General features: G+C 37.5%; 1 protein-coding gene across 2 annotated transcripts in view; it reads right to left on the bottom strand.

The window, feature by feature from the left end:
• LOC121730910 (bifunctional 3'-phosphoadenosine 5'-phosphosulfate synthase) overlaps positions 1-15,074 on the bottom strand; it is a 33,261-nt gene continuing 18,187 nt past the window's right edge. For both annotated transcript variants that reach the window (XM_042120121.1, XM_042120120.1), the window contains exons 5-14: positions 11,712-11,831; positions 7,769-7,906; positions 7,285-7,347; positions 6,246-6,485; positions 5,679-5,834; positions 4,340-4,445; positions 2,681-2,823; positions 1,488-1,649; positions 1,026-1,134; positions 1-258 (exon numbers count right to left, since the gene is read on the bottom strand). In XM_042120121.1, the coding sequence (XP_041976055.1) occupies positions 149-258; positions 1,026-1,134; positions 1,488-1,649; positions 2,681-2,823; positions 4,340-4,445; positions 5,679-5,834; positions 6,246-6,485; positions 7,285-7,347; positions 7,769-7,906; positions 11,712-11,831 (1,347 nt within the window). In that variant the 3' untranslated portion in view covers positions 1-148. The remainder of the gene's footprint in view (positions 259-1,025; positions 1,135-1,487; positions 1,650-2,680; positions 2,824-4,339; positions 4,446-5,678; positions 5,835-6,245; positions 6,486-7,284; positions 7,348-7,768; positions 7,907-11,711; positions 11,832-15,074) is intronic.

Genomic DNA, 15,074 nt, shown 5'->3' with positions numbered 1-15,074 from the left:
ATATTTTATAATACAATAAACGCCTATTTTACAATTATATGAACACAATTATACGTCAGCAATACGTAAACGCTATTTTACTTCTACTTAAATAATTTTTGGAAGCGTTTCAACTTCACCCTGTATGTTTATTACGTCATAATCTCTCTCAATTAGTGTCCATTTTGGATTTTAGCGATTGATAATACTCGGCAAGTACCTTCCATGCGGACGGCGCCATGAAACCTTTCGGCGGCTCCTTACCAGCTTTGGCTAAACCTAAAAACAAAAAGGATGATTAGTATTTTTTATTAAGGCTTGCTTTAGCCTCACAAAATACTTTGCGACTTTTTGTTTTTTTCGCTTTCTTTTTGGAATAGCTGCATGCTCGCTAACTTATACAGAGAATTGTCATGGAACATTTTGGATTGCAATTTGGATTCTTGGAGTGTTATTGTATTTATACTGTGTAGCTTTATACATTGTAAGTTTATCAGTATTCAGTACGATTAAAATATTATAATATAAACTAGCGACCTGCCCCGGCGTCGCACGGGTATAAAATATATAGCCACTGAAAAAATGATTAAAATCGATCCTATGATCCTTCACGTGGTCTACTTATTATCTGTGCCGAATAACATAAAAATTGCTCCAGTAGTTCGCCCTTTCAAATAATTTCCTCCGTTTTTTCCACATTCTCCTATTAGTCTTAGCGTGATAAAATATAGCCTATAGCCTTCCTCAATAAATGGGCTATCTAACGCTGAAATAATTTTTCATATCGGACCAGTAGTTCCTGAGATTAGCGCGTTCAAATTAGCGCTTTCAAATAATTTTCCCCGTTTTTTCCACATTTTCCTCTATTTCTTCGCTCCTATTAGTCTTAGCGTGATAAAATATAGCCTATAGCCTTCCTCGATAAAATTGGCTATCTAAAACTGAAAGAATTATCAAAATCCGTTGCGTAGTTTTAAAGATTAAAGGGAACAAAGGGAAATGAGGAAAAAAAGCGACTTTGTTTTATAATATTATGTATATGTTACCTCTCATCCTAGTTCCTGATATGAAATCAAAGTCTTCTTTGCGTGTGGGATCGAAGAACGCCATTTTACTGACGGACGCGTCGTAAGCCGCTACTCGGAATGGAATAATCTAAAATATAAAGACAATCTCATTACCTTACTATTTAACATAATAGTCGCTGTGATATTCTAAAACAAACTCATATTTATACAGCTAATATTGCCTTTAATAAATATTATTATCGTTCTTAACACTGTGCAAATAAATACTTTTGTTTTCTATTTTATTTCAGTAATGAGAACTCGTTAGGAATTAGAGGCGAGAAACGTTGATATCGTGACAAAACTCCTGCAAGACTTTTTATGGTACGAGTACGAGGCGCGAGCGCCATTTTCTTAAGATATCGTGTGAAGTTTGCAATCTCGATCACAATTAGGTAATGCCGCCATCTTGTCTAATTTTCAACAAGATGACCTTCTTACCTCAAGGTCATTTAACCCAGGCGCCATCTTGAGCACCATGGCGCCATGTCGGGGGTCGTACAAGTCTCCGGGCGCGCCGGGATGTGGTAAGCCAGCGGGGTCTCTGCCCACGATGTAGTGGTTGGCTCCAGCGTTCATGCGGCACTTGGCGTGCCATTGGACCTGCGAATAATCATTATGAACAATGTCAATGCAAAGGTGAATTATGCCTAGGTGCGGCACCACGAAACCGTTTTGAGACTCAAACGAACGAAACGAAATGCCGCGTCCAACTGTAACAAATGTGAAGTGACGTTGTTAGAGCAGGACGCAGCATTCTGATTTGATCGTTTGTGTCTCAAAATCGTTTCGTTGTAGGCCGCTAGTTTCGGAGTTATTCTTGACAGGAGTTTATCTGTTCACTATCGCTATTGATTGGCTAGCGTCAAAAACTTAACCAATCAGTAGTGCTAGTGAAAAGATCCTGAAAGAAGAAAACTCCTGTCAAAAAACCAGATGGAGATGGGATCATTAGAGATTGAAGTAATAGCGGACCTGCGAATATTCATGATTACAGTCTATGCAAGAGTGGGCTATAGATACAAGTTATATGCGACACTTGACATGCCATTGGAACTGCCAATGATCTTGATGAACTTACAAGTGGGTAAATGTGACATGGGCGTACCGAGGGGGAGCCCCTGGATCATGTTGACGTCCATACTAAGTATATTATGTAGTACTTTCATCTATAAAAATAATAAAACGAATTTTTGCCATTTGTTTGCAATACAATATTTTAACAACTAAAAATTATTTTTTTATTCTTAATAAACACCTAGCTTATAAAAAAAATCTTATTTGCCCCCCCCCCCTGGCCCAGAATCTGCGTAATTTGCCCCCCCCCCCCCCTGGCCCAGAACCTGTGTAATTTGCCCCCCCTGGCCCAGAACCTGGGTACATCCATGAAATGTGATATTATGTTTTGTGTATGCTGCATGCAGTAAAATGTGACAGCAGAATGCAGACACAAAACAGATGCACGCACGATTTGGGAATTTACCGAAATTACGATTCGAAATTTTCAGAACGTAAAAATAACCTGTCATTCATTTCAATGTATTTTTGTTTAGAATAGAATAGAATATTTTAATTGCAAGAATGTGGTGTTACAAAGGTTTAAATTAATATATTCCGTTCTCTAGTCATAATACCTCAGTGGGTCCAGCGTACATCATGGGCGAGGGGAAGATGGCGAGCACGGTGGTGTGGGGGTCCAGTACCCCCTCGCTCAGCACCGCCTTGTGCTGGTTGATGCGAACTTCTAGAGGCACGTCGTCGTCTTTCGTCCAGCCGCCTGGGAACATCATTAACTATAACATTTTTATCTATTTCTTTACGCTGTCTATCTTATATAATATTATTAGTACCTGGATGACCGAGCTTTGCTCGGTATAGCAAACACTCATTGACTTCGTGTTACTTAATAACACCATCTGCTGGTCGTTAAAACAATTAGTTGCTAACAAAATAGTATTATTATTCGTCAATAGATGTCAGGAAGAGTCATATTTTTCAGTTTATCGATTATCGATAAAACACGAATAAAAAGACATTTTCTGAAAATGATTCCTAGCTAGATCGATATAAGATAAGATAGCCAGCGTACTAAACAGCGCAAAATCCTGAATCGCGCAGTTGAAGTTTCTGATATCGGAGAGACATAAACATTAGAGCAGCGGTAGGCAACAGGCGGACCGCGAAAGGTCGAATCTCGGACCATGAAATATTATAATGTATTTTATACCAAGTATCAATATACGTATGAATTTCTAAATCATAATAAATATAATTTAAGCTAAGTACATAGGACAAGTGTGTTTTTTTCTAGACCTCGTTGCCCACAGTTTCTGGACCCCACTCAAAATTACTTGTCTTGAGTTTACTTCCACACAACTCTCTAATAATGTGTTTTCCATAGAAATATACAACGTACTTAACAAAACGCATGCTGTTTAAAAAAGTTTTTCAATGTATCATTTACCATCATAATCAATACTCGAGGAAATTGATTCCTAGGCAGTTGACGGACCTACGTCATGTAGTCGGCTTATGTCAATTCAGGCCCGGTACACATTGGGCGTTTGAAAGCGCGCGCTTTGCTAACGAGCGTTTCGAGGACCTCGGATTCTATTGAAGCGTACACATGCAAGCGCGCGTTTAACGCGTTTTGAAGCAGGATGTGTACCAGCTCTTAGGCCTGTATAAATAGTCAGCGCTTGAGCAGCGCCGTTCGTCCGTTCGTTTGTTACAGCTTCGAACGCGCGCGCTCCTACGGCGCTGCGAAACGCTCAACGATAAAACCAGCCTAAATTTCGGATACAATGTTACAAACATTCCATGCGTCTATCTCTTAGTATTGGATGCACCCAATATTTTCTTTGCCTTTGTCGTCGTCTTTTGTGACGCACACAAGCAATCTCTTCAAGTTTTCAAAAGTATCTTCGCCCTACTATACGCCGTAACGCCGTGCTAAGCCCAGTGTATGTACGCGACCAACGCGCGCTCAACGCAACGCCGAGCGCCCAATGTGTACCTGCTTTTAGATCCGCCACGTGCAAAGTAATCAACTTCTCTGATAGTACATTTTATACTCCCTGTTAGGGTGGCCCCGCTACACCGGAATGGCAGCGGCGAGGCGAGCACTTTCAGCGTCATATGATTTTAAACTTTATCTTCATTATTGTAGTTAAAATCATAATATGACGCTGAAAGTGCTCGCCTCGCCGCTGCCATTCCGGTGTGGTGCGGCCCTTAAAGGTGTAAATATCTATTCGATTATAGTACTTAAATATTGTTATCTTTAATCTTACCTAGTGGATGCAGAAGTAGTACCGGCTTCTTATATCCTCTCTCGATGAGCTGTCTGTGTGTGTCTTGCATAAGGAGGGCGTGACCATTGTGAATGGGGTTTCTTAACTATAAAAATATACGGAATTCTTAATAAAAAACTGAAGCTATTCACAGTGTATTAATACTTGGCGATTCTTAGCCAAATAGCACACTAGCGGCCAGGTCGCGGCGGCCATCGAAAGTATGATGTGGCCGCTGGCTGCACGGCGGTCAAGTGCGCGTAGTCTATGGCGGTTCCACACTAAGGTATCTACCTCGATGGCTGCCGCGGCCTAGCCGCTGCGGCCTGGCTGCCAGTGCGCGCCCGTCCTTAATGCTAAGTAAAAAACCAAAACTAAGTATTTAGTAACTTAACCTAGACGGCAGATCAAAACAAACATGACTTATGCATTCAATGTGATAACGTATAGTAGGGGAGGCCAAGAGTGGATTTCGCGACATGCTCGAGTGTATTAGATTAGGTTTTTATAGGCTTCCCACATGTCTCTAGTTACCATGGTATAAAAATCAGATTTCTTGGTTGGTGGGTTAAAAAAATTATAATTTCAAGTACTTAATGAAAAGTCATTAAATCTGTCCGATTAAGATATTAAGTATACACCAAAGAAGAAATATTATATCACTGATGTTTTAATGGTACGATAAGCCTGTAGGAAAATTTTAACATTTCAAAAAATAAAGCTTCAGAATTTCATATTTAACATAAATGAATAATAACTAAATAAATAAACTTTTACTGTCTCTTATTAAATACAAATTTAGATAGGAACACAAATATTATCATAGCACCAAGGTTTACAAATTAAAGTTGTGCTAATCTTCAGCAAAAGCAAGAAGCATGGATTAAAATTACGGACAGACTCAATGCTGTTGCTCATGGGCATCATCGCACTGTAGAAAGCCTACAGATAAAATTTGAAAAAAAATAAAATGATCAATTCGTTCACCAATTACTCTTCTATTAAAAAAATCTGAACTAATGTAATCAACAATTTTTTCATCTTCATCCGAAAACAAAAAGTCTGTACATTATTAAAAATTAGATCTTAATGATAATTCGCTACAAACATAGGCCATAAAATGGCGTTTTAACACAGATTTAGCCATTTAAGCCTCCAACTTCGCCGGGTTAAATATTTCATTATTTAACTCATGGTTAAGTCTTAACTCTTGGCAATACAAGAAAATATAAATAATTAACCCACAGTTAGAAGTTAACTCAAAGACAAATTATTTTACCCTGGAACGTGCAAGCGGCTCTAAACCTGGCAAACAAAGTAAAAAGTGTATTCTATATACCTGGAAAGCGAACACAGCATCCGCCTGCATCTCCTTGAACTTCTGTCGTAGCTCGTTGGGCGTGAGGCGGTAGCTGTCGAGGCCATCGTCCCAGCGTATACGCTCGAACACCTCCAGGTTACCGCCCACTAGCCAGTCACCGGACTCTTCTATCATCTGGACATAAAGGTATATAATATGTTACACATATAAATTATATTAGCTATAAATAAATAATAAAAGATTACAACACGTTTTCGTGGAGTCGACAGAATAAAAATACATCATCAAAAGGTATTATGTGTGTACGTGCATGTAGGAGTGCGTGCGTGAGTGTTAGAGTATGTGTATGCGAGCGTGCGTGAGTACGTGTCTGCGTGTTATGGGGTGTGTGTTTCCGTGCGTGAGTAGATAAATGCGTGCGTCCATACGTGCGCGCGTAAGAGGTCTTAAGTGCCAACATCTAGAGTCTAGATATTGCCACTTAGGACCTCTTAGTCTAGATTCTAAACTCTACTCTAGTAGGACAGCAGCTGTAGTAGACTAGACGGACAGTATTTTCAGACTTTTGTTGTACGTAGTACACACCTTGATATACGGATGTCCAGTATGATATATCCCGAACTGTCTGGCGCACCTCTCCTGCTTCCTATGCGGGTAGAACTCCGGCGCTCGGAGTACGGCGACCGCTCGGCCCGCGTACCGCAGCGCTAGCGCCGACGCGCCAGCCGCTCTCTCCTTCAACTCCGTGCTCACCGGTAGAACTACCGGCACTGACTGGTTCACTAGAGACCCGTCTGGCAGTGTTAGGCAATTGGAGTGTAGAGCCTGAAATAGTATTTTATAATATGAAAATTATTTACTACCTCTTTCAATACCACTATATTAGCATTTGAATAAACTGTCAGAAAACTGACATTGGTTTGTGAAAAAGTTAAGTCTGAACATAAATACGCCACTGACCTCCATTAAACAAGTACGCTGGACATAAGATACCCAACTGTTTTTATGCCTATTTGAAGCGGAATCAGCGCTACCAATTGGGGGGAAGAGAACTAAATCTGATGTAACTTGCAAATGGCCGCTTAATCGCTGTTGGTTGTAGAAACTAGCATTAGTTCCAAGTACTCCCACTACTACTGCTATCAGCGCCAATATGTCGACTTTCAAACGTCATTTTACGTCAGATTTAGTTCTCTTCCCCCGCATTGGGGGCGCTAATTCCGCTTCAAATAGGCACGAAAAATAGCTGTCCTTTCAAAGGGTATCATAGGTCCAGCGTACTTGTATAATGGAGGTCAGTGATATACGCGTACATCACTCATAAAATATTTAAATATTGTTAAATTCTCTCGTGCTATAAGCAACACTTTCTTTCTCGTTGTGGCTATTGCTTGTTAACGAAAAGGTCGTATCCTTACAACATTCGAATATGATAATACAGTGGACAACATGTGGTTGATATCTTTAATCTTCTTTTTTGAAAAGTATGTACCAAGTAAATAATATTTATCACTAAAATAATATTCCGTGACTAACCTTTGCAAAGTCGATAAAACCTATCATTTATTTTTTGGATTGTCATGACATGTTATCTTTCAATTACATGTCATTTAAAAATACTTACTTGTAAATATTCAGTTTCCCTCATAAAACCCTTCAGTGGATAAGCCCATCCTTCTGATAGGACCTGTAAACAATAAAAAGTCAGCAACAAAAATCATTTAAAATGTTTAAATAAGTGCGACCTTTTGGAACACCCCGACTAAGTCAATCATAATTCATGACTATAATAACTCCAGAATTGAAACCAGGCCAGTTACACAGGAGTATTGTATAGTGCCCAAGTGTGTGCGCAGTACACAAGAGCACTTTCTATCCCTTTACTCTCGTAACTCAGTGGGAAGGACCGACTTTTTACATGCCCATCCGACGCATGGATCATCTTACTTGTCAGACAATCAGGTGACCAGCCTGCATTGTCCTAACTAAACTTGGAAATAATATGTTTCCAACGCGGGATTCGAACCCACAACCTCCCGAGTCAAGAACCACGCTCTAAACCACTGGACCACGAACGCGATTCATGACTATGATGTCCTGTGACTCACCTGCACCCACTGCAGGTCTAGCGTGGTGAGGTCCACGTGGGGCAGGGTCTCCGCCTCATCCATGGCGCTGGACAGACGGTTGCCGTATATAAATAGCTCCTCCACTCCAGTTGCGCTCTCGTACCGGGGGATTATGCCCTGTAATGTAAAAGGATTAAGGTGACGCCTTGATAATTCGGCTACAGCGATATAGATTTATCTCAACAATGAGTAAGCAAAGAAAGTGAGTTCATTGTCAGTATTCATCATGTCTTTATCTTTGAAATACTCTCTACGCCCATAATTGTTACAGTTCGATTCCAGCCTCAAACTGTAACTGTGCTGCACTCGAACGTGTAGAGTCCATCAAATATCTGGGAGTAATCATTGATAATAACTTGCGTTGGAAGCCCCACATCAACTCTGTCGCCGCACGTCTAAGGAAATTAACATATGTTTTTAGGAAACTAAGAACTGTCATTGATTTCCAAACCCTGATCATGATATCAAGCGTTAGGGCAGTCTCATATAGGATACTGTATATTAGTTTGGGGTGCCGTACACAAGACTACAATGCTTAGAGTTGAGCGTGGACAAAGGGCAGTTCTGAAGGTTCTCGCTAAAAAGCCGCTATTCTTCCCAACTGTAGATCTTTTTACGATGTGCCAAGTATTATCAGCGAGACAGTTGTATATTCTTCGTACTATACAAAAGAAACACAAACTTCTCATATACGACCCATACTCTTACCTAAATAAACGCCGTTTCTATAAAGTCTGTGAGGTACTGCCTTGTAATACAGATGCAGCCAGAAGACATTTTAAATACATCAGCCCTATACTCTATAATAAAGTAAATAAAATACTAAATATATTTTCCTTAACAAGATACAAACTAAAAAAGTGTTTAAAAAAATGGCTAAAACAATTTAATTACGAAGAAACAGAAAAACTCGTTTCCATCTAATGAATCTAAAATATTCAACCCCATCTTAGTCCACAATTCCCCAACCCCTAAACTCATATATAACATATACGGCAGTCACATGTCATATTTGTTATATTTTGTAAGCCGTAATTAGCCATAGCCTTGTTATCTATATAAACTATAATACATTATATTAATTATTTTAAGTTACTTATTTTAAGTTAAGTACTGTTTTTGTTACAACTGTAAGAGGCATTGTTAGCTGCGCTGCAGTTTTATACTTTGGTAGCTACCGATGTCTTATTGTAATAACATTAAGCCATAATATTTGTAATCCATGTTATTTTGTAATATAAATTTGTTTTGTTTAAGTAAATAAATTAAAAAAAAAAATACCCATATAGCCATAGCATGACGCTATTGGTCAACTTTTATAACACAGAATAATTAAATCAAAAAGACCTCTATAAAAACAGGGATTCTAATTTTGTCCACAGAGGAGAGTGATTTAAGCTTCCTTTGTACATAGATTAGTTCAAGTATACACTATAATTTGCCCATAGCTTATATGAAATACAAGATGTCTCGCGCGGCTTCGCCCGCGTATATTACGAATTTTACAGAAACCTACATTTTCCCATAAAAAATATTTGTTGTAACCCTGTTTTTCCCACATTTTCCTAAGTTTCTTCGGTCGTATTAGTCTTAGCGTGATAATATAATATAGCCTAAAAATATAATATAATATAGTCTTACTCGATAAATGGTCTATCTAACACTGAGATAAGTTTTTAAATCGGACCTGTAGTTCCTGAGATTGACGCGTTCAAGCAAACATACTCTTCAGGTTTATAATATTAGGTAGGTATAGATTTTTTTTAAATTATCGCTTGACAAACTCGAGTCTCGATCTAAAAGACTATGAAATGGTAAAATATGGTAGTGATGATGATGATGATGATGAATGTAATTTGCATAGTAGCATATGCTTTCTGTTCTTAAAACAACGCCGAAACTCCCAAACTTGTATCTATAAAGAATCAGGAGTTCTCTCAGCACCTTCCGAACCACGGTATACCAGGTATATCTCGGTGCAAAATCTTACTTGTTGGTACATTTGCTTAGAATACTTCTCACGAAACCGAAGTCACCACATGTTTCCCTATAAGTTTTGAAGAGTTCCCTCGATTACTTATGGATCCTTCATCAGATTACCACTTTTGTGAATATAATACCAAATTGGGATGATACCCTATATACCAAAAGAAAAATTTTGAAAATCGGTTAACAAACGGCGGAGTAATCGTTGAATATAAGAAAACGAACATAACACCTCCCCCATTTTGAAAGTCGGTTAAAATTGTAGCCTATGTGTTATCCTGATGTATAAGCTATATTATTGTAAAGTTTCATTAAAATCCGTTCAGTAGTTTTTGCGTGAAAGAGTAACAAACATCCAAACAAACTTTCGCCTTTATAATATTAGTAGGAAGTAGGATATTAATTATGGTTTTTAAAATACGCGACAAAAACCATTTTGTCTCTTACGCCCTTTCCATTTCTTGTTTTCTATGAGAGGCCCAGGGTCTAAGAAGGGGCGAGCCGGGCATTTGCCCAGAGCCGTAAAATTGAGGGGTGGCAAAATTTTTGGCCTTTTTAGCTCGTAATAAAAATAATGGCTACAGGTAAGCACTTGAAGTACTCACATTTTTAATTATATGTATTTAATTATTTATACTTAAAAAATTTGGGAATAATAAAATTTAAATAAAAAAATTAATTAATAATAATTAATGTTTGTATGGGACCCCCATCCAAAAACACAATTTTCGCCTATTTTTGCTCTATAATGGTACGGAACCCTACGTGCGCGAGTCCAACTCGCACTTGGTCGATTTTATTTTGGCCTATTTTGCTCGTAATCAATAATGGCAACAGGTAAGCACTTGAAATACTCAAAAGTATTAAATACTTTTCGAGTATTTCAAGCATAGACTAAATATATACTGTAGTAATTTCAAGTGGTTTTTATTATCCCATACAAAAAAACACAATTTTTTACCAACTCTTGGTCTACAACTGTACGGGACCCTTCGTGGGTGAGTCCGACTCGATTTTTTATATAAACTAAAATATATACATATAAAAAATCGAGTTAGAGAGTCTAACTCGATATATAATCACTAATCACTAATCAGCCTTAAATTATTTTATAGGATGTTGATAGAATTATGATAAGATCTGCGAATTAGATACTGTTGTCAATTCGTCACTGATAATAACCACATTTTTGCACTCGAGTAATTAGTAAAACATTATTTCCTTATTGAGCGTTATTAGAATTACCAAAGCAACTTTTCGACATTTTAACCCTTCAATTACAATCTTTCGATTAAAGTAATTTCTGTAGTGCTAGCACGGCGACCAGCGTAAATGCGAAAGTATGGACAAACTGTGGAAATAAACCTACGGTGCCGTTCCGATCTTTTTTCGTTCCGAAAAATTCAATTAAAATGCCACTTTATGACAGACTATAGTCACAAACTGTGGAGATAGACTTAAGGTGCCGTTCCGATCTTTTTTAGTTCCGAATAATTCAATTAAAAAGCCACTTTATGACAGACTATAGTTCTAAAAATTCAAATAATATCCTACATTATGACATATACTATAGTGTGTCATAAAGTGGCATTTTAATTGAATTTTTCGGAACGAAAAAAGATCGGAACGGCACCTTAGGTATATTTCCACAGTTTGTCCATACTTTCGCATTTCCGCTGGTCGCCGTGCTACCGCTACTGATGGTACAAGAGACGCAGGCACAGAATAAAACAAAATTTTTGCCATTGTATATGAACTATGAAGTTTCAACTCCCCGTTAAAAAGGCTGTCTTATTGTCTCGAGGATTCTTGCAATTACTGTTTTTCACACATTTGCTCTGTGGTTAAAATATAATATTATAAGCAGTACTTTTTGTATTTAACATGTTTTTGTAGGTAGCTATTTATATTTTAACTTTGGACTTTAGTCACATACCTGTGACTCTAGCAGCTTGATAACTTGCATTGTGGACTCTTCTATAGACTGTCCCACAGTCTGGACGATCAGTTCCGGAGCCTCCGGCCGCTCGTACTCCTGAGTGATGCCGGTGAAGCCCTGGAGAGGAAACGGAAATTAGTGAAAGAAGTAAACATAGTCCGGTCGAGAAAAAAGTAGAATTTCGTACAGTTGCCCATCGCTAGGAACAATAACGATTTAAGGTGATCGCACCGCATTTTAGAATTCGTTGTATGAAATGATGTGAAACCTCGCACATTCGTCCGCACCGTACGCGCCGCATTTCGTGTACCTACGTGGTGCGTATGCGCGTACGGTGCTGACAAAATATGTGCGATCGGTGTAAGTTGACGCCTTCGCCCAAAATTGCATTTGCTCTCTAGTGACTAGTACTATTTGATTCTGTAATATCTGTAGATTGTAGACGTAGTTAGCCAATCCTTAGCAAAATCATCAAGGATCGAAATAATAAGCAATAAACTCAAATCATGATATTCTGTCAACGAAAGATTATATTATTACTTATACAAAAGTCGTTTTCTAAATGAAAACAAATTTATTACACATTAACTGTAAGTTATAGCTACCTATTAAGCTTATGACTAAATCAAAATACAGATTTAGAAGGGTTTTTGGTCTTCCGGGAGATTGTAAGGGCTAACCTTGTACCTAACAAATTGAGCATAAAATAGAGTTCTTATGAAAAATCGTAAATATTATGATTTATAGACCAATTATTGTAGTTTGAGATTATTTCTAGTTATAAGACATTATTAATATTCCAAGGTGAACTAGATGCAATATTGTATCGACAAATCATCAAAATACGTATTATATTTTATTTTTTTCAAACTTGAGAGAAAATTATGAAATCTTGTTTCAGGAAAGTGCACACTGCACAATGTCTTAATTAGTGACTACATAATAAAATACAAAACGTACATACTTAATGAATAAATTTACAGTAAGACGAGTTTTTCTTGGTTATTTGCACGGTGCAAATGTATTATGTAATTTTGCCCAAAAAAAAGTATAATTTGCTTAAGAAAGCTACACATAGAACGTAACTACTAAGTAAAAACTAACTAGTTTTTATCACTGACGTCATGGCTATAAAATCTACGACAATGTTTCTATACTTAGATAGTTTCCTGTATAAAAATCGACAAATCATATTAAAGGAAAATATGAATAATATTTACTAATTCTATGCATACTAAGCGTTCATCGGATAATAATATTAAGGCGACGCCTTGATAATTTGGCTGTAGCGATATCGATTTTTCGCAGCAATGACTAAAGCTAAGAAATTAAAGTTCATTGTCAGTATTTATCGTGTCTTTGCCTTTGAATTACCCATAGCATAACACGATTGGTCAACTTTTATAACACAGTCAAAAATATATATATAATATCAATCAAAAATACCTCTCTAAAAAAAGGGATTCTAATTTTGCCAACAGAGGAGAGTGATTTAAGCTTCCAAAATTTGTACATAGATTGGTTCAAGCATACACTTTAATTTGCTCATAGCTTATATGAAATATATTTATGGTTATTAAACTAGCTGTTGCCCGCGACTTCGTCCGCGTGGACTTCAGTTTATAGCGCGCGATGTCAACAAAATTGGTGTCAAAAGCTTTTATAAAAAAACCCTGGTACCCCTTAAATCAATACAGCTGTGCAGTGTGCAAACAATAAGTACTTCATTTTTGTATGTTAAACTTTATATATTATGCCAAATTTTAAAGCTTATTTAGCCCCCCAATTACACAACTTTACCCATAAACTATTTATCATTGATAGGTTTAGCCCCAATTTCACCAACGTCTGTTAGTGTTAACAGCTTGTTAAAATATCCTGTCTTCTCTTTCATTCATATGAAAAACGAAACAGCTAACGTGATACTAATTCGAGCATTAACTTTAACAGTCGTTGGTGAAATTTGGTCTTAAGGTTACGTCACTGCCTGCACAGATAAAGTACTGAGTTATTTAATACCGTAGAATAGATATAACAATCGAAAAAAATCGAGACTTAAATGTAAGATGATACCACCTCTTATAGAAAGACTTTTGAGCAAGCGTCAGCGCCATGTAGAAGACGCACGGCGCCATATGAACGCCATTATGAATTTTTTGAACAAATTTACGACCCTTACAACCCTTTTTTCCAGTAAAAAAGTAGCCTGTGTCCTTTCTCAGGCTTTAGACTATCAGTATACAAAATTTCATTACAATCGGTTCGGTAGTTTTGGCGTTTGGCGTGAAAGCGAGACTGACAGACAGACAGACAGACAGAGATACTTTCGCATTCATAATATTAGTACAGATTATGTGCACACTGCACAGCTGTTTTTGGGTATTTTGATTAATTAAGGGCCGCGCTACACCGGAATGGCAGCGGCGAGGCGAGCACTTTCAGCGCTGCCATTCCGGTGTAGCGCGCTGCGCGGCCCTAAGAGGGGTACCACTTACCAGGGTTTTAAAAAGTTTTTAAATTTGACACAAATTTTGTTGACACCGCGCACTATAAACTAAAGTCCACGCGGACGAAGTCGCGGGCAACAGCTAGTTATGAATAAAAACAATAATATATAATAAAGTAGGTATGATTAGTTCTGTTATAATAATGAAGTAAAAAATAAAGCGCCATCTGTTTTCATATATTAGAATTAAAATGTAAAAATATTTTCTGGATGGAATATAGGCCAACACAACACACTCGAACTCCTTAGAAATGCAGTAGGAGTTCTATAAGATCAGATAGATTGATTATTATTATAGCAAGTGATAATATTATTAAACATAATATTCTAACGTATTAAAAACTATAAACAAAAACATAATAACTAATAAGTATGATTAGTTCTATGTTACAACGAAGTAAAAAAAAAAGCGCCATCTGTTGAATCGTATTAGAACTAAAATGTTCATTGCATCGCGTCGATATATTTCTGGATTTTTTATAATATTATACATAAAATATATTTAAGATTTTTGAAATATTATTTTAATACACATCCAAGACCCAGGAACATTGAAAACTTTTTGTTCCGCCTGCGGGACTCGAACCCAGGACCCCCGGGATGAGCGCTGGCCACGCGCAATGCGAAGTAATTTTCATCGATATTTTCATGGAAATAAGATATTTTCCCACATCAAAATGTAGCCTATGTCCTTTCTCAGACTCTAGAATAACTGTGTACAAAATTTCATTGCAATCGGTTCAGTAGTTTTGGCGTGAAAGCGAGACAGACAGACAGACAGACAGACAGACAGACAGACAGACAGACAGACAGAGATACTTTCGCATTTATAATATTAGTATAGATTAAAATGT

Source organism: Aricia agestis, chromosome 10 (assembly GCF_905147365.1).
Source record: "Aricia agestis chromosome 10, ilAriAges1.1, whole genome shotgun sequence".
Taxonomy (NCBI): Eukaryota; Metazoa; Arthropoda; class Insecta; order Lepidoptera; family Lycaenidae; genus Aricia; species Aricia agestis.
The sequence above is the reverse complement of the archived record's forward strand: the minus strand, read 5'-3'. Positions and strand labels throughout refer to the sequence as shown.